The sequence below is a fragment of the Geotrypetes seraphini genome, chromosome 1, assembly GCF_902459505.1.
Source record: "Geotrypetes seraphini chromosome 1, aGeoSer1.1, whole genome shotgun sequence".
Classification (NCBI taxonomy): Eukaryota; Metazoa; Chordata; class Amphibia; order Gymnophiona; family Dermophiidae; genus Geotrypetes; species Geotrypetes seraphini.
The window spans coordinates 29069311-29090347 of NC_047084.1; the positions used below are offsets into that span (position 1 = coordinate 29069311).

At 45.1% G+C, this 21037-nt stretch overlaps 1 protein-coding gene across 1 annotated transcript in view; it reads right to left on the minus strand.

Moving 5' to 3' along the window:
- The window catches only part of POC5 (POC5 centriolar protein), a 201582-nt gene extending 180854 nt beyond the window's left edge, over window positions 1-20728 (minus strand). Inside the window, exons 1-2 of the mRNA XM_033929309.1 lie at window positions 20475-20728; window positions 17964-18047 (exon numbers count right to left, since the gene is read on the minus strand). Of these exons, the coding sequence (XP_033785200.1) occupies window positions 17964-18047 (84 nt within the window). The 5' untranslated portion in view covers window positions 20475-20728. The remainder of the gene's footprint in view (window positions 1-17963; window positions 18048-20474) is intronic.
- Window positions 20729-21037: the final 309 nt, after the last annotated feature.

Consider the following 21037-nt stretch of genomic DNA (forward strand, 5'->3'; position numbering starts at 1 on the left):
CAAGCTGCCACTGCTTTCATGCATGCATGAAAGCCAAGGTGGGAGGGGGGCAGGGAGGAGGAAAGGCAGCAACTCTGCAATATTGCTGCCAGCTCCACAACTTGAGAAGTTGGAGGGGAGGAGGTGGCCATCAGTTGGTGAAACTTGGGGATCCCTACTAGCTACATCAGGGGAGATGTTCATTTTGAAGGAGCCTAAGTTCAAAGTGGGAGGTCCAAAAAAGCAGTAATATTTACCCTGACTGAACGATCCTCCACATGCGCTGCTGACAGCTGATTCAGCATCCCCACTCTGATGAGGCTCATCATAGCTGTAATAGATGTGAATGGGAAAACCAGGAGTGCGCATCCCTGCTCATCAGAATGGGGATGCGGAAGCCTGTGGCTGCTCCCACCGTCAGCGGTGTACGTAGAGGATCACTCAGTCACGGTAAGCATTACTACTTTTTTTGTTCCTCTCCACAGTGTCCCTTTAATGAAGGTTTATTATTAGACTAGTCTCTAAGACGGTAGTAAATCTATTCATTTGTGTCTGCCCTCTTCAAAGTAGCCTGCTGAGGATCGCCAGCTGGCTGTAGCGAACCTCACAGGCCGCTCTCCACCTCTGTAGCACGTTCCCTCCGAGGTGATACCTTACGTCAGAGGAGGGGCAGGATTGCATCAGAGGGAACGTGCTACCGAGGTGGAGAGCGGCTTGCAAGGTTCGTTACAGCCAGCCGGCAATCCTCAGCAGGCTGCTTTGAAGAGGAAGGCAGACGCGAATGAATAGATTTATTATGATCTTAGAGTGAGTGAGGGGGGAGTCGCCGGCATGTTCTCCGCATCCTTGCGTCCATGGTCACAAACTCCAACGCCACAGGCTCGTTCTACTGGCACGGATCTACGGATCACGGACGCAGGGATCACGAAGTTTGAAGTGTGCATGTGCGCTTAGGGTTTTATTATAGTAGATATTAGTGATTGCAAATTTGGGACCTGATCATCCTTTTTTTTTGCTCATCAGCTAGTGTTAGTGTTTGTGTGGCCCCAGAAAATTTTTTTTCGTCTAATGTGGCCCAGGGAAGCCAAAAGGTTGGACAACCATGCCCTACTCCTTCACCGGAGCAGGGAGGGATAATTTTCATAGCGTTTCAGGCTATGCACCAACCCTCTTCCCCGCTCCTACTCCTTCACCATAAGCAGGGAGGGGTAATTTGCATAGCACCAAATTTGCACCACCAAATTTCCCCATCCCGCCCCACCCGGCTACTTTTTTGTGCCACCCGGATGGAAAAAATTTCTGGGGTGAACAATGATCAGGAACCATGAAACATCACCAGTAAGAAAACTTCTTTCCCATAAACAAAGTCAAATTGAAAAATACACTGTAGCCTAATACAACTATCAACCATAACATGAAACCTGAGCACCCTGAGAGGAAACCAATAATAGATATCTAGAAAGGGTGGGGGCTCTGGATTCATTTGCTGCGTCTAAAGAAAAGAAAATTAACAGGTGAAAACATAATTTTTGCTTCCTTAACAACAGCAGATGAATCCAGAGACTAGTGGGATATAGCAAAGCAATCCTTATCTGAGTGGGAAGCGAACATCACCTCCACAATGACTGAAGCACCAAAAGAGGCCTCCACCCGCACCACCACATCCAACCTGTAATGTTTAGAAAACGTGTTCGAGGATGACATCACAGTTCTACAAATCTCCTCCAAGGAGAAACCCCTGGACACAGTCCATGAAGTAGCCACGCTCAGATCGAATGAGCATGTAGATCTGCCGGCAACTGCTTCCCCGCCACCAAGTAAGTGGAAGCAATAGCCGATCTGACCCAGCAGGCAACTGAAGACATACCCTTGTTGTGTCCCACAAAAGGTAATCTGAACGCCTAAAGTCATTAGTAACCCGAAGATAGTGCAGAAGCATTCTACACACATTGAGCAATCGCAAGGAATGGAAATGCAACCCAAATTTCTCCTCCTGGAAGAAAGAGAGTTTGATTGAAATGAAAGGTCAACACTACCTAAGGAAGAAAGGAAGGCACCATCCAAACTGAGACCCTGGAAGCTGTGAAGCACAAAAATGGATCTCTGCAGGACAACGCCTGCAACTCCAACACTTGTCGAGCTAAAGCCATGGCCACCAGAAAGACCATCTTCAAAGTCTAACTCCAATCCAGACAGGGCTTCTTTAAAGGTGGACAAATGTGTTGCACCCCCTTCAGAAACTGGACCACATCTGGCTGAGAAGCCAAGGAAGAGTGCGACACCCTGCCTCTGTAACAAGCAATGGCAGCCACTTGAACCCTAAGGGAATTATACGCTAACCCTTTGGTTACGCCATCCTGCAAGGAGAGAAGAGAGACAGGGAAGCCTGAAAAGATGAAATGCCCTGTTGACCACACCAAGAATCGAAAACTCTCCAAACCCTGGCATAATCCGCAGACATAGACCTCCTTTTCGCTTGGAGAAAAGTAGAAATAACCTGTTTGGAATATGCCTTATGCCTCAGCCTCAACCTTTCAATAACCAGGCTGTAAGACCAAAGAGGGAGGGATCTTCCATCCAGATCGGACCCTGGGTGAGCATGTCAGGCATTACTAGAAATCATAATGGATCGCCCATCAATAATCCCATCAGATCCGTATACCACAGATGGCGTAGACAATCTGGAGCAAACAATGTGATGTGACACCCAGCCTATCATCGGCCAGTGGGGGGAAAACATACAGAAGCCACTGCGGAGGCCACACAAGAGCTAACGCATCCATCCCCTTGGAATTCTGCTCCCTGTGTTTGCTGTAGAACCGAGGAAGTTTGGCATTGCGAGTCGAAGCCATGAAATCTACCTCCAAGAGACCCCATCTTTGAAAAATGAGCCCAAATGCCTCTTGGGACAGCTCCCATTCTCCAGGATCAAGAAGATTTCTGCTAAGAAGTCCGTTTGAATGTTTGGCTTTCCTGCAATGTGAGCCGCTGACACCGCCGACAAAAGAGGAAGATGAGATTCCACCCAAAGAAGAAGTGTCCTTGCTTCTTGCCCCCCTGCCTGTTGAAATATGCCACCGCTGTGACACTGTCTGAAAGAACCCTGGTTAGCCTGCCCTGAATCAGTGCCCGAAACGCTAACAGAGCTAACTGGATCGCTCTCAATTCCAGGTTGATTGACTACCGAGTTTCCTCCAGAGTTCACATACCCTGCGCTGAGGATTGAAGGCACTGAGCCTCCCATCCTGTCAGGCAAGCATCCATGGTGACCACTATCCAGTCTGGGGACTCAAGCGGCATACCCTTGAACAGACTGAAATTGCTCAGCCACCAATCCATGCTGAGAGAGGCCTGAGGTGTCCACCTCAGATGTCAATTGTAATCCTAAGACACCGGCGACCACCTGGATTGGAGAGACTGCTGCAATGGCCTCATGTGAAAGCAAGCCCAAAGCATCACTTCCAGATCCACCCCCTAGAGTTGAGACCTGCACATAATCCACATTCTCAGCCTCGGGATCCAGAGAAGATGACAAACTTGACACTGCAACTTTTTGCCCCTGTCCCTGGGTAGAAACACTTTCTCCATGGCTGTGTCGAACCAAACTCCCAGATGTTCTAATGATAGAGAGGGAATGAGAGAACTCTTCGGGAAATTGATGACCCATCCTAAAGATTGAAGAAGAGAAATCACCCTTTGGGTCACCTGTAAACTTTCTTGCTGGGAAGACACCTGAATTAACCAATCATCCAAGTAAGGATGAACCTGAATCCCCTCTTTCTGAAGGAAGGCCGCCGCCACCACCACCATCACCTTGGAAAACATGTGTGAAGCCATTGCTAGGCTGAAGGGCATCGCCCGAAACTGATAGTGCTGCCCAAGAACGGCAAACCGAAGCAACCAATGATGTGGCAGCCAGATGGGAAATGCAAGTACGCTTCCTTGAGATTGAGCGTTGTAAGGAATTCTCCCGGTTGAACCACTGCAATGACAGATCTCACTATTTTCTTCCAGAGGTGTCTGACATTGAGAAACTGATTGACCTTCTTGAGATCCAAAATAGGCCTGACTGACTTCTCTTTCATGGGCACCACAAAGTAAATGGAATACCTGCCTTGGCCCCTTTGCTGTGGAAGAATAGGAACCACCGTCTCGAGCTCCAACAGTACTTTCAGAGTGCTTCGCACTGATTCCTCCTTGGCCACCCCCAAGCACAGGGACACCAAGAAAGAATTCTCCTCTCCCATCGCAGATTCTAACTTGTAACCTTCTCGAACAATATCCAAGACCCACTGATTGGACGTTATCTTGGCCCACTCCACCAGGAAAAAAAGACAGCCATTCCCCGATGGAATCGGCAGATGAAGCTGAGACCACATCATTGTGAAGCATGTGAGGCCTGGGGAAGGGCTGGTAGAGGCTGAAGGTTGGGAGGACAAAAGGAATTCTTCTGCGGAACCTTCAGCTTAGAGCTGTAAGCCAGACTGTAAGAAGGCTTACCCAGCCTATACTGCTTGGTGTCCCGAAAATGTGATTGGGAAAGCGGAGATTTGGAATCTCCAAAATCCTTCACCAATTTTTCCAAATCCTCACCAAATAACATACGGCCCTTAAAGGGAAGCAGCATCCGCCGGCCAATGGCGGAGCCATAACAATCTTCAAGAAACCATGGACAGAAATATCTGTTTAGCCGAGGCACGAATGAAATCATATAAGGCGTCCACCAAATATGCTAAGCCTGTCTCCACATCCAAGAATTCAGGAGGAAGAGCAACACCGGACTCCATCATCCCATCCACAATCTGTTGAATCCACTGCAGACAAGCACAGATAGCATAAGAGTTGTATACAGCAGCCTGTAAAATCAAAGCTGTGACCTCAAAAGGGAATTTCACGGAGGTCTCCATTTTCCTATTCTAGGTGTCTTCAGCGCCACCCTACCCTCAATTGGCAAGGTAGTTTTTTTGGTAACCGCAACCAGAGTGTCCACTCTCAGGAGCTTAAACTTATCCAGCTCATCCTGAGCCACTGGTTACAGCTGTCTCATGGCCTTTGCAACCCAGAAGAGGCTTTCTTGTACCAGCCATGAGAGGGTTGGGAGCCATAGCCACCCCTCCCCCCCGTACCTATGGAAGAGCAAATAGTAGGAGGGAAGCTCACTCCCTCCTGACTACAGGGCCACATGCTGCAAAGATGCATTGGGAGTGGGAAGCCCCATCATTTGCAGCAGGAGTGAGCTTCCCTCCTGCCATTTGCTCTTCCGTAGATAAGGGGGGGAGGGGGATGTCAGGGGAGGTATGGGATGTTGGGTGAGGAATAGGATGTGAGAGGGATATTGGGGATGTCAGAGGGAGGGGTGTAGGTCTCTGCGGCTCAGCTGATCCTGGCAGGGAGAATCCCCATCAGCTAAGCTGCCAGGAATCCCTGAAATTGGCTCAGCTAATGGGGATTCCACTACCGCGATCAGCTAATGGGGACTCCACTGCCACAATCAGCTGATAGAAAATCCTAAAGGTTTTTGGTTGTTTCTTTTTTCTTTCTTTGTTGGTAGGAGGGGTTCGTGACCACTGGGAAAGTAAGGGGGAGTCATGCCTTAATCCTCCAGTGGTCTTCTCATCAGTTTGGGCATCTTTGTGGAACTTAGATGCAACTCAAACAGGTCTAACTGCTAGAGTCTAAGTTCCCTTTAGATAAAGCTTTGATTATGGCTGGGGAACATCCAGGTTGAAGCCCACCCGATTCTCGCCCATAACACAGCTCCCAACAAGCCCCTTTACTTTCTGGATGTACAGCAGCTTAGTAGTGCTGCTGCATGTCCAGAAAGTTGGTTTTGATTATCGGTACTTAGACATCCCTGTTATTAAGATGTCCAAATGCAGTCTTAGGCTGGTTTTTGGACGTTTTAAAGTTTTGATTACGAGCCCCTTAGGCTATAAGTGGTATATAAATACTAAAATAAATAAATGGTAACACGATGAACTAAAATTAAACCTCAAAGGGATTTGTGGCAGTGTAATGCAGCCACTTAACACTTGTGAAAGCCTCATTAGCTCTAATACTCTTTAGATAAAACTCCATCAGTGTTAGAAAGGCATACCTATTAGCAAGATAAGATTACAGGGACTATTATTGCTTTAATCCTGTTCTATAAATGAATGCTATGATGCAGCAGATCATTTTTGACTAGTCACTGCAACTGGTGCCAGGATTAGCTTCTTCACTAGACACTAGTCATGTCATTAGCTACTAATACTAAGCAAAACAAATTAAGACTTAATATATATTTTAGGTTAATACCTTTTTGTATAAAAAAGCAAAATGCAATTCACACATATAATGCACAGAACGGTTGTCCATTAGATAAAAACTTTAATCCAATAACCCTAGTTTTCTGCAACTCTCAGCTACAGAAAATATGGTTTTTTGAGTTGTTTGGGTTTTTGTTTTTTTTTACTCTTCCATAATCTGAGTGGTACTGCAAAATATAACATTTGAAAATTGTAAGCCATTATAATTGGATATTAATGAAGTGAATAGGAAAATTAGGTACTTACCTCGATGATAATCTTTCTAGTAGACAAGCACATCATTCCTGAACCTTCAGGTAGCCAATCTATTCCCGCAAGAATTCGTGTAGTGAGCCTCATTATCATTTTTCCCTCTGCCTCCCATCTCTATGGGTTGTCTTCCAACTCCACATATCAAAGCAGATGGTCAGTCCTAGAGAGGACACATAAGAGGGCGCGTGGGGCGGCTTATGGCGCATGGGGCGGATTGCGCCAGCTTGGGGCACGTGCAGTGGATTGAGCGGCAGTTTGTCTCAGCAACAGCAGGAGGGTGTCGTGCGGGTGCTGCGAGGTGTCCCATGCTGATAAGAAGTGGAGGGGGAGGGGGAAAGGGGGTTGCTTTGGGGGAAGGAGTGTGCTGGGAGGCAGACAGCATTCATGCTTTGCTTAGGAAGGGGGGAACAGAAGGGGGCCACGGAGAGACAGGCAGGCATGGCGCAAAAGAGAAATACAGGCAGTCAGAGGGCCAGAGAGAGGCACAGACAGACAGGGGCAAGAGAGACAGACAGACAGAAAGACAGACAGTGGTCAAGCAGACAGAGACAAAGAAAAAAAGATTGAGTCTTGAGTGGTAGATTAATTCTTTCCTTTAAATTTATGCGGCTCTTTTCCATATTTGTTTTAGGGCTCCTTTTACAAAGGTGCGCTAGCATTTTTAGCGTGCGCTACCCGAAAAACTACCGCCTGCTCAAGAGGAGGCGGTAGTGGCTAGCGTGCGGGGCATTTTAGCGCGTGCTATTCCGCAGTCCTCAATTTCCCTCTTTCATTGTGCCTACCTACAGCTTGCCACCTATTTCCCTCACCCCTTCCAGTATCTAACTCTAGCCTCTTCCCCCAATCCAGCATGTGCCCTTTATTCTTTCTCCTCCCCACTTCCTTACAGCGTCTGCCCCCCTCCCCCACACTTCCATTCTGCATCTGCCCCCCCTCTCACCCTCTACTTCTATTCATGGTCTGATGAAGACCAGCCAGCACGGTTTCAGCAAAGGCAGATCTTGTTTGACAAACTTCTTCGAGGGAGTAAACAAGCAGATAGACAAAGGCGACCCGGTCGACACTGTATATCTGATTTTCAGAAGGCGTTCAACAAGGTTCCGCATGAACGACTACTTTGGAAAATTGCGAGTCATGGAATCGAGGGAGAAATACTCACGTGGATTAAAAACTAGCTGGAGCATAGGAAACAGAGAGTGGGGGTAAATGGACAATACTCGGACTGGAAGAGCGTCACCAATGGGGTGCCGCAGGGCTTAGTGCTTGGACGTTGTCAGGTCAAAAACGCGCCGGGACAAAGGCGCGCGCGGAGGTGCCGCAGAAAATTACAGTTTTTAGGGCTCCAATGGGGGGGCACCCCCCCACTTTACTTAATAGAGATTGCGCCGCATTGTGGGGGCGTTGGGGGGGGTTTGGGGGGTTGTAACCCCCCACATTTTACTGAAAACTTCACTTTTACTATTTTTAGGGAAAAAGTTAAGTTTACTGTAAAATGTGGAGGGTTACAACCCCCCAAACCCCCTACAACGCCGGCGCGATCTCTATTAAGTAAACTGGGGGGCTCCCCAACAAAAACCCCCGTCGGAGCCCCTAAAAACTGTAATTTTCTTCGGCGCGCACCTCCGTCTTGCGCTCAGTTGTCGGCGCGCGCCTTTGTCTTTCGCGGGTTGTCTATGAACCGCTTGGACACGTGCTCTTTAACATCTTTATAAACGATCTGGACACAGGTACGACGAGCGAGGTGATTAAATTTGCGGACAATACGAAGTTATTCAGAGAAGTAAAGGCACAGGGGGATTGCAAAGATCTGCAACGTGACATAATCAGGCTCGAGGAACAGGCATCGACATGGCAGATGACATTCAACGTGGATAAGTGTACAGTGATGCATGTCGGTAACAAAAATCTCATGCACGAATACAGGATGTCCAGGGCGGTACTTGGAGAGACCTCCCAGGAAAGGGACTTGGGAGTTCTAATCGACAAGTCAACGAAGCCATCCACACAATGTGCGGCGGCGGCAAAAAGCTCAAACAGAATGCTAGGAATGATAAAGAAGTGGATCACGAACAGATCAGAGATGGTTATCATGCCGCTGTACCGGACCATGGTGTCCAGCACTGGTCGCTGTACATGAAGAAGGACACGGTAATACTCGAAAGGGTCCAGAGAAGAGCGACTAAGATGGTTAAGGGACTGGAGGAGCTTCTGTACAGTGAAAGATTAGAGAAACTGGGCCTCTTCTCCCTCGAACAGAGGAGATTGAGAGGGGACATGATCGAAACATTTAAAGTACTGAAGGGGATAGACTTAGTAGATAAGGACAGGTTGTTCACCCTCTCCAAGGCAGGGAGAACAAGAGGGCACTCTCTAAAGTTGAAAAGGGATAGATTCCATACAAACGTAAGGAAGTTCTTCTTCACCCAGAGAATGGTAGATAGCTGGAACGCTCTTCCGGAGGCTGTTATAGGGGGAAACACCCTCCAGGGATTCAAGACAAAGTTAGACAAGTTCCTGCTGAACAACAACATGCACTGGTAGGGCTAGTCTCAGTTAGGGTGCTGGTCTTTGACCAGAGGGCCGCCGCGTGAGCGGACTGCTGGGCATGATGGACCACTGGTCTGACCCAGCAGCGGCAATTCTTATGTTCTTATGAGAGAGACAAAGAAAAACAGTCAGACAGGCAGCCAGTGGCCAAGAAGAGAAAGACAAAGAAAAAAAAACAAACAGACAGACAGCGGTCTACACAGTAATGATCCACATCGGGACAAACGATGTCATCAGGAGGGACTATAGAAGAAACACACTGATAGAACAGTTCAAGATTCTGGGAATGAAGCTGAAGATGAGGACCCAGAAGATAGCGTTCTCAGAGATCTTACCGGTGCCGAGGGCAGATGTGAAAAGGCAAGAGGAACTACAATCAATAAATGCATGGATGAGGAGATGGTGTGAGGAAGAAGGATTCCACTTCGTGAGGAACTGGACGACGTTCTGGGGCAAGAGCAAGCTCTACAGGAGAGATGGACTGCACCTGAGTGCAGCGGGAACTAGACTTCTAGCAAACAACATCAAGAGAGGAATAGAACAGGCTTTAAACTAACAAGAAGGGGAAAGCCGACAGTCGACCAAGCGTCGATGATTCGGAAAAAGGTATCTTGTGAAGATACTAAGGAGATAAAAGGCTGGGATGGAACAAGGGACAAATTACAGGAGTCGACTAACAAAGGAGAGAAGATTAGAAATTTCATAACCAAAGAGAAGAATCTAATGACCAAAGAGAAGAATCTAATGACCAAAGCACAGGGAAAGGAATTGAAGGCAACAAAATTCCAGGAGCTGAATTGCATATATACTAATGCAAGGAGCCTAAGAAACAAAATGGGAGAAATAGAAGCCATGGCCATTGCAGAGAACATAGACATCATTGGAATCTCCGAAACATGGTGGAATGAGGAAAGCAGATGGGATACCGCACTGCCGGGGTACAAACTCTATCGCCAAGACAGATTAGGACAGAAAGGCGGAGGAATAGCACTATACATAAAAGAAAACATACAATCGACAAGAATGGACATAGCAGAGACGGCCAACAAGCTAGAATCGCTATGGGTTAAAATACCAGGAAGGAAAGGGCCTGAAATAAAGATAGGTCTATACTATCGTCCACCCGGACAAACCGGAGAAATCGATGAAGAAATTGAAGCCGAGATAAAGCGAGAATGCAAAAGCGGTAACACAGTTATTATGGGAGACTTCAACTACCCTGGGATAGACTGGAGTCTTGGAAGCTCAAGATGCACCAGGGAGGCAGACTTTCTAGAGGCTGTACAAGATTGCTTCATGGAGCAGCTTGTTAGAGAACCGACGAGAGGAAATGCCACTCTCGATCTAATCCTAAATGGGCTAAGGGGACCTGCAAAGGAAGTGGAAGTAGTGGGACCGTTGGGAAACAGCGATCATAATATGATCAAGTTCAAGGTGGAAATAGGAATACTGAAAGGAAAGAGAACCATAGCGACAACTTTTAACTTCAAGAAGGGAAACTACGAAGCAATGAGAGGAATGGTAAAGAAGAAACTTAGGAACACTTCCAAAAAATGGCATACGGTAGAACATGCCTGGTCCTTTTTCAAGAATACAGTGAGCGAGGCGCAAAATCTGTATATCCCCAAATTCAGAAAAGGGTGCAACAAGAGTCGAACAAAAGACCCGGCGTGGATAACTAAAATAGTGAAGGAAGCGATAGGCAATAAGAAAAACTCATTCAGAAAATGGAAAAAGGACAAATCTGAGGGAAACTGGAAAGATCACAGAAAGTATCAAAAAGAATGTCATCGTGTGGTTCGAAAAGCCAAAAAAGAGTATGAAGAGAGGCTAGCCAGGGAAGCACGAAATTTCAAGCCGTTCTTTAGATATATTAAAGGGAAACAGCCGGCTAGGGAAGAGGTGGGACCACTGGACGACGGAGACCAGAAGGGAGCGGTGAAGGAAGAGAAAGAGGTCGCAGAAAGACTTAACATGTTCTTTTCATCGGTATTTACAAACGAAGACACAACCAACATACCGGAACCTGAACAAATCTTCAAGGGAAATCAAGCACAAAAGTTAACATCCATGGAAGTGAGCCTTGATGAGGTGCGCAGGCAGATAGAAAAACTAAAAACTGACAAATCGCCGGGTCCGGATGGAATCCATCCAAGGGTTCTGAAGGAACTAAAGGAGGAAATAGCAGAACTACTGCAGCAAATTTGCAACCTATCTCTGAAAACAGGTGTGATTCCGGAGGATTGGAAGATAGCCAACGTAACGCCCATCTTTAAAAAGGGATCAAGAGGGGACCCGGGAAACTACAGACCGGTGAGTCTGACCTCGGTTCCGGGGAAAATGGCGGAAGCACTGATAAAAGAAAACATCGATAAACATTTTGAAAGAAACGAACTTCTGAAAACCAGCCAACATGGTTTCTGCAGGGGAAGATCGTGCCTGACTAACTTACTGCACTTCTTCGAAGGAATTAACAAACAAATGGACAGAGGAGACCCCATAGACATCATATACCTAGATTTCCAGAAAGCCTTTGACAAGGTGCCTCATGAACGTCTACTCCGGAAACTGAAGAACCATGGGGTGGACGGAGACGTGCATAGATGGATCAGAAACTGGTTAGAAGGTAGGAAACAGAGGGTAGGGGTGAAGGGCCACTACTCAGACTGGAGAAAGGTCACGAGTGGTGTTCCGCAGGGCTCGGTGCTCGGGCCGCTGCTTTTTAACATATTCATAAATGATCTAGAAACAGGGACGAAGTGTGAGATAATAAAATTTGCGGACGACACCAAACTATTTAGTAGAGCTCGGACAAAGGAGGACTGCGAAGAATTGCAAAGAGACTTGGACAAACTAGGGGAATGGGCAGAGAGATGGCAGATGAAATTCAATGTTGGGAAGTGTAAAGTATTGCATGTGGGAAGCAAAAACTCGAGGTATAATTATGTGATGGGAGGGAAGTTTTTGAATGAGAGTGCACAAGAAAGGGACTTAGGGGTGATGGTGGACATGACAATGAAGCCAACAGCACAGTGCGCAGCTGCCGCTAAGAGAGCGAATAGAATGCTAGGTATAATCAAGAAAGGTATTACAACCAGAACGAAAGAAGTTATCCTGCCGCTGTATCGGGCAATGGTGCGTCCACATCTTGAGTACTGCGTCCAGTATTGGTCACCGTACCTTAAAAAGGATATGGCATTGCTCGAGAGAGTTCAGAGGAGAGCAACACGACTGATTAAGGGGATGGAAAACCTTTCATATGCTGAGAGATTGGAAAAACTGGGACTCTTTTCCCTAGAAAAGAGAAGATTAAGAGGGGATATGATAGAGACTTACAAGATCATGAAGGGCATAGAGAGAGTAGAGAGGGACAGATTCTTCAAACTTTCAGAAAATAAAAAAACAAGAGGGCATTCGGAAAAGTTGAAAGGAGGCAAATTCAAAACTAATGCTAGGAAGTTCTTCTTTACACAACGTGTGGTGGACACCTGGAATACAATTCCAGAGGAAGTTATAGGGCAGAGTACAGTACTGGGGTTTAAGAAAGGTTTGGACAAATTCCTGCTGGGAAAGGGGATAGAGGGGTATAGATAGAAATTTACTGCACAGGTCCTGGACCTGTTGGGCCGCCGCGTGAGCGGACTGCTGGGCGCGATGGACCTCGGGTCTGACCCAGCGGAGGCATTTCTTATGTTCTTATGTTCTTATGATCTATTCTAGCACCCATTAATCTAACGGGCTTAAATACTAGTAGAGGCATATTTACTGAATCCTCCTCATCCCAGTCCTCATACAACTAGACCCTCTTCTTGTGCACATGACCCTGTTGGGGTGGACTTGCACTCTTAGGGGGAGTGAGCCCTGGCGCCAGCATCACTCTGACTACCGAGTGTTTTATGTGGCCATTGTTGATCAAATAGGCTTCACATATCATATAATGAATTCTGGAGTAAAAACCTTGTCCAGGACACCCAGAGAGCACTTGCAGTTGCTCCTGTGTCAGGTGCGCATCTGCGCTACGCCTGGGATGCATTATTGCCTTTTCCCTAAGGCTTTTGCCCTGAAAATTGAGTCATCTAGGATATTACACCCCCCCCCCCCAAGGGAACTAGAAGAGGCTAATCTAATGACTCACACACACACATACATACATGGATGATCCTCGGGCCAACATCCAGCACAAATCTGGCATGAATACAAAGTATCTAGGTCTGAGGAGTTCATCCCACCTGATTGTGAGCTAGATCTAGGTGTTTTGAGACAGATAAAGGCTTTTGTTTCTTTTTTTTTTTTTTTTTTTAATCTTTATTCATTTTTACAACTTACAACAAGTGCAGCATTAAGTAACATTTAAAACTTAATACATCACTTGATTTTCTATCAGAATTAACATAAAGTTATAAAATGTAACCCCCCTCCCTCCCACCTCTATCATATCATAAGCAAACATATATATCATAAAATATACTTTTCGACTAATCTAAACATTTAATAAAAATTCAGAATTCCCCCCAACCCCAACCCCTCATTTACAATTATACTTATAAAGGAAAAATGATATCTATTCATTACAACTAATCTTTAAGCCCGTTACATTAACGGGTGCTAGAATAGAGTGTCTGTCTGTCTGTGTTTCTTTATCTCTCTCTCCTTGGCTGCTGTCTGTGTCCTTCTGTCTCCCCCCTCCCCGAGCAAAGCTGTCTGCCCCCAGCACACACCTCCCACCGAAAGCAGCCCCCTTTCCCTCTCCCTATCTCTCCATGGCCCCTTCTGTCTGCCCCCAGAGCAAAACTGTCTGTCCCCAGCACACCCCTCCCCCAAAGCAGCCCCCTTTCCCTCTCCCTATCTCTCCATGGCCCCTTCTGTCTCCCCCTAGCACACCCCTCCCCCAGAGCAGCCCCCTTTCCTTCTCCCTGTCTCTCCATGGGCCCTTCTGTCTTCCCCCAGAGTAAAACTGTCTGTCCCCAGCACACCTCCCCCACAAAGAAGCCCCCTTTCCCTCTACCTATCTCTCCATGGCCCCTTTCCCTCTCCCTCTGGCCCCCTGAATTAATCCCCCTGCTTACCTGGCCTGCTCCTCTTCAAAGCAGGCCGCGATCGTGGTGGCCGGCCCCAGCAAACTTTGTAGGCCGCTCCCCAACCCGGAAGCACGCTCCCCCCGACGCGATCCCGTGCATCAGAGGGAACGTGCCACCGAGGCCGGAAAGAGGTCCGCGAGGCCCGCCAAAGCCGGCCACGATCGCAGGCTGGCCCGAAGAGGAGGATCAGCAGCAGCGGCAGCAACGGTGAGCGAGGGCGGGAGGTATGGTTCCAGCTTGGTGAGGTAAGGGCGGGAAGTCTGCTGAGCTTCCTTCGGGTTGGTGAGGGCGGGAGGAGGGGCGTGGCCAGAGTGATCATTGGCCGGGTTCTAAAATGGAACGCGGCCACGGATCACACACCACGGCCGCAGTAATCACGCTTTTTTAAAAGCGCATGCGCCACTAACTTTTATTATATAGGATAATTTGCCAATGGCCCCCAAACCTCTTTAAATGTATTATAATACCCTTTTTGTATTGCTATTGTTCTTTCCATTTTATAAATGTGACACAACGAATTCCACCATAAATTGTAATTGAGTCTGCTCCAATTCTTCCAATTACTTGTGATATGTTGAATGGCGACCCCTGTCATAATCATTAAGAGCCTGTTGTTTTTAGGTGAAATTTGGTTCTTTGCTCTCGTTGACATACCAAATAAAAACCATATCATACGATAATGCCACAGGATTTTCCAATAAACAATTTATTTGGCCCCATATTGATTTCCAAAAGGCCAAGATAAATGGACAATAGAATAATAAGTGATCTAGAGTCCCTTCTTCAAGATTACAATGCCAACATCTATTAGACTTAGAGCTATCTAACTTTTGTAATCGAACTGGGGTCCAAAATGCTCTATGTAAAAGAAAAAAACAAGTTTGTCTCATAGATGCAGACACTGTATATCTCATCCTCCAAGTCCAAATTCGTGGCCATTGAGATGCAGAAATTTGATGCTTAATCTCAATGCTCCAAATATCCCTAAGACCAGTTTTAGGCTTCTTATTTAAAAATCCATTTATCAATTTATACCACTGTGCGGCCTGGTGTCCCAGGAAGTCCACTTGAAAGCATAAAAATTCCAAACTATATTGATTGTTAAGATTTTTCCATTCAGGGAACCCCGCCTGAATAGCCTGCTTCAGTTGCAACCATCTGAAACTTTGTGATTTATTAAGACCATATTTATGTTGCAATTGTGAAAAATCAAGCAGTTTACCATTAGAAATAATGTCATCTAACTTATGTATATACCTGCTATCAATTGCTTTCGCCCACTACTTATGAGGAATTTAGGAAACGTCTGAAAACACACCTGTTCCTAAAATATCTAGACAACTGATCCTCTCTTCTCTCTCCCCTCTATAGCGATTAACTTGTTCTATTGATCACTCTCTCCTCAAAAATGGATTTCCTGTGCTATTAACCCTCTTTCTTCCTCCCCTCTTAAAGTCAATCAATTTGTACCTTTGCTTAATCTTTGTAAACCGCATAGAACTTCACGGTATTGCAGTATATAAGCTGTTATTATTATTATTATTATCATCCAATGCTTCCAAATGACTTTAAATCCGTCAATTTGAATCTTGGAGTTTAGCCATATAGTTTGATTTGTCTATTTATATATTGGATAGATGTTAAGTTACTGACATATCATAAGATTTTCCATGTATCCATTAATATTCTGTGTTCTTTATACAATCTAGGCATCTTGATACTGAGAACATGACATAATCACAAAATTCAAGAGGCCCACCACAGTAGCGATATTAGTGCCAAAAACAACCTGGGGAGCTACAATGTTAGGATTTTAGGGGTAGGAGACCCTGGCTCTTGCCTCAGAATCCAACACAATTTTACAGACCCTCCATCCCAATTTTAGTTTTAAGATTGTCAGTATTGTACTCACTGTGCCATGCAGGTGCTGTGAGCTGCCTGTTCTGAAGTTGCAGTTAGCTTACTGAAAGAACTTCTGCCTCAAACAAGCCTGAAACTGGACTGCCTGTGTCTTCGGACTGTTTCTTAGACCCCCACAACCGGTCTGAGACCTCAACTCCCACCAACTTCGCATATGGAGCTTGGGGAGGAAACACAGCCCCAATCCTGGAGAAAACTGCTATGGAGCCACTCAGCCTGCGTTCAAGCCCACTGTAGACAGAACCTGGGGTGAGTCTTGCTCCCAAGAGAACTGTCCTGAACAGTTAGTGCAGGCTGACCAAATGGGTGCACTGCCAAGCAGTCTGCCCCTTGACTACAGACTTCAGACCTCAGAGTCTGGGCTCTCCTGTACCAGAGATGTCCCAGAACTGGGAGCCTCTGCAGCACCAGAAGTCTCACAAATGAATAGAAAAAAAAAATGAAAAGAAAGGAAAAATAAACACGAGCAGAAGAGACTGATTCCTACCATCTTGCATGCAACTGGGGATTTGGAGGACAGCCAAGAGAGAAGGGAGGTGGAGCAAAAAATTACGAGGCTCTTTACACGAATTATCATGGGAATAGATTGGCTACCCAAAGGTTCAGGAATGATTTGCCTGTTGCACAAGAAAGATTGTTTTGCTAACCTTCTTCACAAATTGTTATTTCTAATATCTTTAAGTTACTGTATTAACCTACAATTCATAAAGGGCCCCCTTTTAGAAAGCCACAGTAGCAATAATGCTGCAGTAAATGCACCAAAGCACATAGGAATTTAATGGGCTTCAGTGCATTTACCACGGCAGCATCACTACTTCGGCTCTGTAAAAGGGGCCCATATTCTAGCTACAGGGCTTATTTTCAAAGCACTTAGACATACAAAGTATCATAGGTTACTATGGTACTTTGTGTGTCTAAGTGCTTTATAAATGAGCCCCTATGTCTCTTAGAACATCCCCACATTATATCCTACATAATAAAACCCTAGAGCGCGCATGCGCTCTTGAAAAATCGTGATCCCTGGTGCCGTGTTTTCTGATCCGTGGCCGCGTTCCATTTTAGAACGCGACAAGGGATCACTCTGGCCACTCCCCTCCTCACTCACCAACCCAAAGCAAGCTCCTCACCAACCGGAAGCAAGCACCTCACCTCCCGCCCTCGCTCACCGCTGCCGCTGATCCTACTCTTCGGGGCAGCCTGCGATCATGGACGGCTTTGGCGGGTCTCACGGGCCGCTTTCCGGCCTCGGTGGCATGTTCCCTCTGACGCACGGCATCGCGTTGGGAGGGAGCGTGCTTCCGGGTTGGGGAGCGGCCGGTGAGGTTCGCTGGGGCCGGCCACCACGATCACAGCCTGGAGCAGGCCAGAAGACGCTGGGATGCAGGGAGGGTAAGCAGGGGAATCAACACAGGGGGCCAGAGGGAGAGGGAAAGGGGGCTGCTTTGGGGGGAGGGGTGTGCTGAGGGGAGACAGAAGGGGCCATGGAGAGACAGGGAGAGGGAAAGGGGGCTGCTTTGGGGGAGGAGTGTGCTGGGGGGAGACAGAAGACGCCATGGAGAGATAGGGCGAGGGAAAGGGGGCTGCTTTGGGGGGGGAGGTTTGCTGGGGCAGACAGTTTTGCTCTGGGGGAAGACAGAAGGGGCCATGGAGAGACAGTTAGGGAGAAAGGGGGCTGATATGGGGGAGGGGTGTGCTGGAGGCAGACAGCTTTGCTCAGGGTGGGGGGGGAGACAGAAGGACACAGACAGCGGCTAAGGAGAGAGAGATAAAGAAACACAGACAGAAAGACACACATATATTCTAGCTCCCGTTAATGTAACGGGCTTAACGACTAGTTTTCTATAAATGAAGATGGTCTCCAAGATGGAGTCTTTCCTACCTGAAGATCTGAAGAGACAGAACTACCTCGATCTGAATCTTTTGGTATAACTGGACCTGTGTTTCTCTCCTCATCTGATGACATCTGCACAAAGACATGAAAGTACTTGGTTTGTATATTGTTTATTGAAAGCTTCTATACTGCTACTAATGACTAGGGAATCAATTCAGAGCTATTTACATAAGTTTCTGTAAAGATGTTATAATACATGAGCTTAAGTAAAGGTGTTGCAACAGAGAACTAGCATTTTCTGAGATGGTTTTCAATACAGACACATTTATACAATAATCAATCAAGCTACATATATACACTCATAATACCAGTATCGTGTACTATGTTCATACTAAATCCTACTTATTTGCACACATAATACCTGTATCATGTTCTATGTTCATCTTAGATTTACATACATCCTAATAATTCCAGTTATCTGTACTTTATCATATCTTCAGCAATTCTGTATATAATCAAGTACACTTTAACAGTCCTTAAATTGATTTCAATTAAAGCAAACTTGTTTGACTGTAAAAGAGGTGTTCACCAAGGATAGCAGAATAAATCAGCCACACAAGCACAAGACTTCCTTTATGCCACCAACACAGACTGTATCAAAGTTCTAGAAAAAACATGTTAGGCTGAGTTACCAACATGAAAGACTGCTTAATAAATGGTTTCTGAAGGAGTGGGAAATCAACAGAAGAGGAGAGACAGAAGGGATATGCTAGATTATAAACTCTTTTGAGCAGAGACTGTTTCTTGTACAGCGTTGCGTGTATCTGGTAGCACTGTAGAAATAATAAATAGTAGTAGTAGTAGAAGAGAAGGGATGGGATTTTGGATTTAGTTCTTGCCTATTAAGTTGAAGCTCAAGGTGAGTTATATATTCAGGTATATTATGTACTGTATTTTCCAGTCCGTGGAGGATTTATAATCTAAGGTGTTATTTTACTAAGCTGTGTTAGGTGTTAAACAGGAGGCTAATGATTTCACAAGCCTCAAACACAAAATTAGCAAATTCTGCAAGTATATTTGTCAAACTTTAAACAATATTTTTGCTTATTACATATTCCATTTAAAACATTTAAAATAAAATGTTTTTCTTCTACCTTTGTTGACTGGATATTTTATTTTTCCATCATGTTGGTTCCAGTTTCTTTTTTCTGCTTTCCTGTCATCTGCTAATCTCCTTCAAGTGGCTGCTATCCATTTGTCTTTTCTACTCTCTCCTGTCTGTTCCCTCACTACACCTGCCTCAGACATATTGATCATCCCTTTTTAGCTCTTTTCTGCCTCTTTCTTACCCTTATCCTCTTTTTCAGCTCCCCTCAGCTGTCTCTTTTCCAAGCTGAAGAGCCCTAATCTTTTAGCCTTTCTTCATATGAGAAGAGTTGCATCCTCTTATCATTTTGGTGGCTCTTCTTTGAACCTTTTCTAGTTTCATTATATATATTTCTTGAGATAAGGTGACCAGAATTGAATGCAATACTTATGCAGAAAATTTTGACATAAAGCAATGATATTCATTAATAATGAGAGTTAATTCAGACTTCTAAAAAAAAAAAAAAGACTAATTACAGTGCAATTAGACCTAGACATCTGCTTGCAAAATGGTAGGCCTAAAACTTATGCAACAAAATTAAATCCGAGTACACTGTTGTTTATTGGAAGCTACTATACTGCTACTAAAGACTGGGGAATCAATTCTGAGCAGTTTGCATGAGCTTCAGTAGCGGTGTTACAATACATCAAATACATATAGATTTCAAGGAATTAAGGGAAAAGGTAGTGTTCTGAAATTTAAAAAAATATTCAATATTTGCTAAAATATGAGCATATATGTAGCTACATAATTGTATTTCTATTGTAGTATATTGCTACTTGCTTTTTAAGTTAAAACGAAAAAAAAGGAAGTCTGCTGCTCTATTAAGCCTCCCATTACTTAAAGCATATGAATTAAAAGATAATCAAATTATGAAATCATGCATAAAACATAGCCCTAAAGGAATATCAATAAAATCTGATGTTTTAACAACATCTCAAATACACATTATTATCATGTCCAATAACAATTACTGTTTCCCATTCTCTGTTTTAAATAATTGCATACCACTTTCTTATTTATAGGCACATTTATACAACTTAGAAAATAAAATACATTTGAAATTAGATTAAACAGTACTTCGAGATATCCAGTATTAGATAACAAATAAATATGGCACCAGTAGTAAAAGTAGCATCTGGAAGGCCTTTACAATCTGAATTCCTCTACGGTAGAATAGTATTATGCCAGTGAGAATCCCTACCATTTAACTACTAACATTTTAAACCTACACAAGATACCAAACTAAAACACTGTCACTCTCTGAAGTACTTCAACTTTCTTTTGTTATTCTATTCCATGAATAAGCACTGCAATCAAAGCAAAAGCTATATCTGACATGCCTTGTACAACTTGAGAATGATCATTTAAAATATAAATATTCGTATTTTTCAAAATATATCTCTTCTCACCTTTCAAACCTTCACTTAAGGTTTTATTTCACTGTCTTTACGTTCCGCTAGACTACAGCTTCCTCACTCTCTGTTTCTGACAGTTTCAAACTGCCGGTCCTCAACAACAGCTTCTCTGATTGGGTCAGAGTGTTTGTATATTGCCTGCTGATTGGATAAATTGATCAGACACAAGCGAAAGAACATTACGTCAGTGCTATTGCTTTTCTCCCGTTGTCATGGAGCAAACTTCTCATAACAAAGCCGGGGTAACTTCTGCTTCTTACATGAGTGTGGTTCTACGTACGGGCACGGAAAGGAGTGGAGAACGTGTGCGAAATCGGGTTTTCATTTTATTTCTTCTCTTTTGAAGCGCTGCCCTCCCTAACTTCTACTCTTTTCAAAGGGGGGTAGAGTGGATGGAAAGAAGCTGATGGATAGTGAGGGATGTATAGGGCAAGTGCGAGCGGGGGGGGAACGATTAGGTTCAGGTGTTAAGGGGGAACCGTCCTAAAGATTGAGATTAGAGAATGACATGGGGACAAATTTTTCCCTGTCCCTACGGGAACTCATTTTCTTGTCGC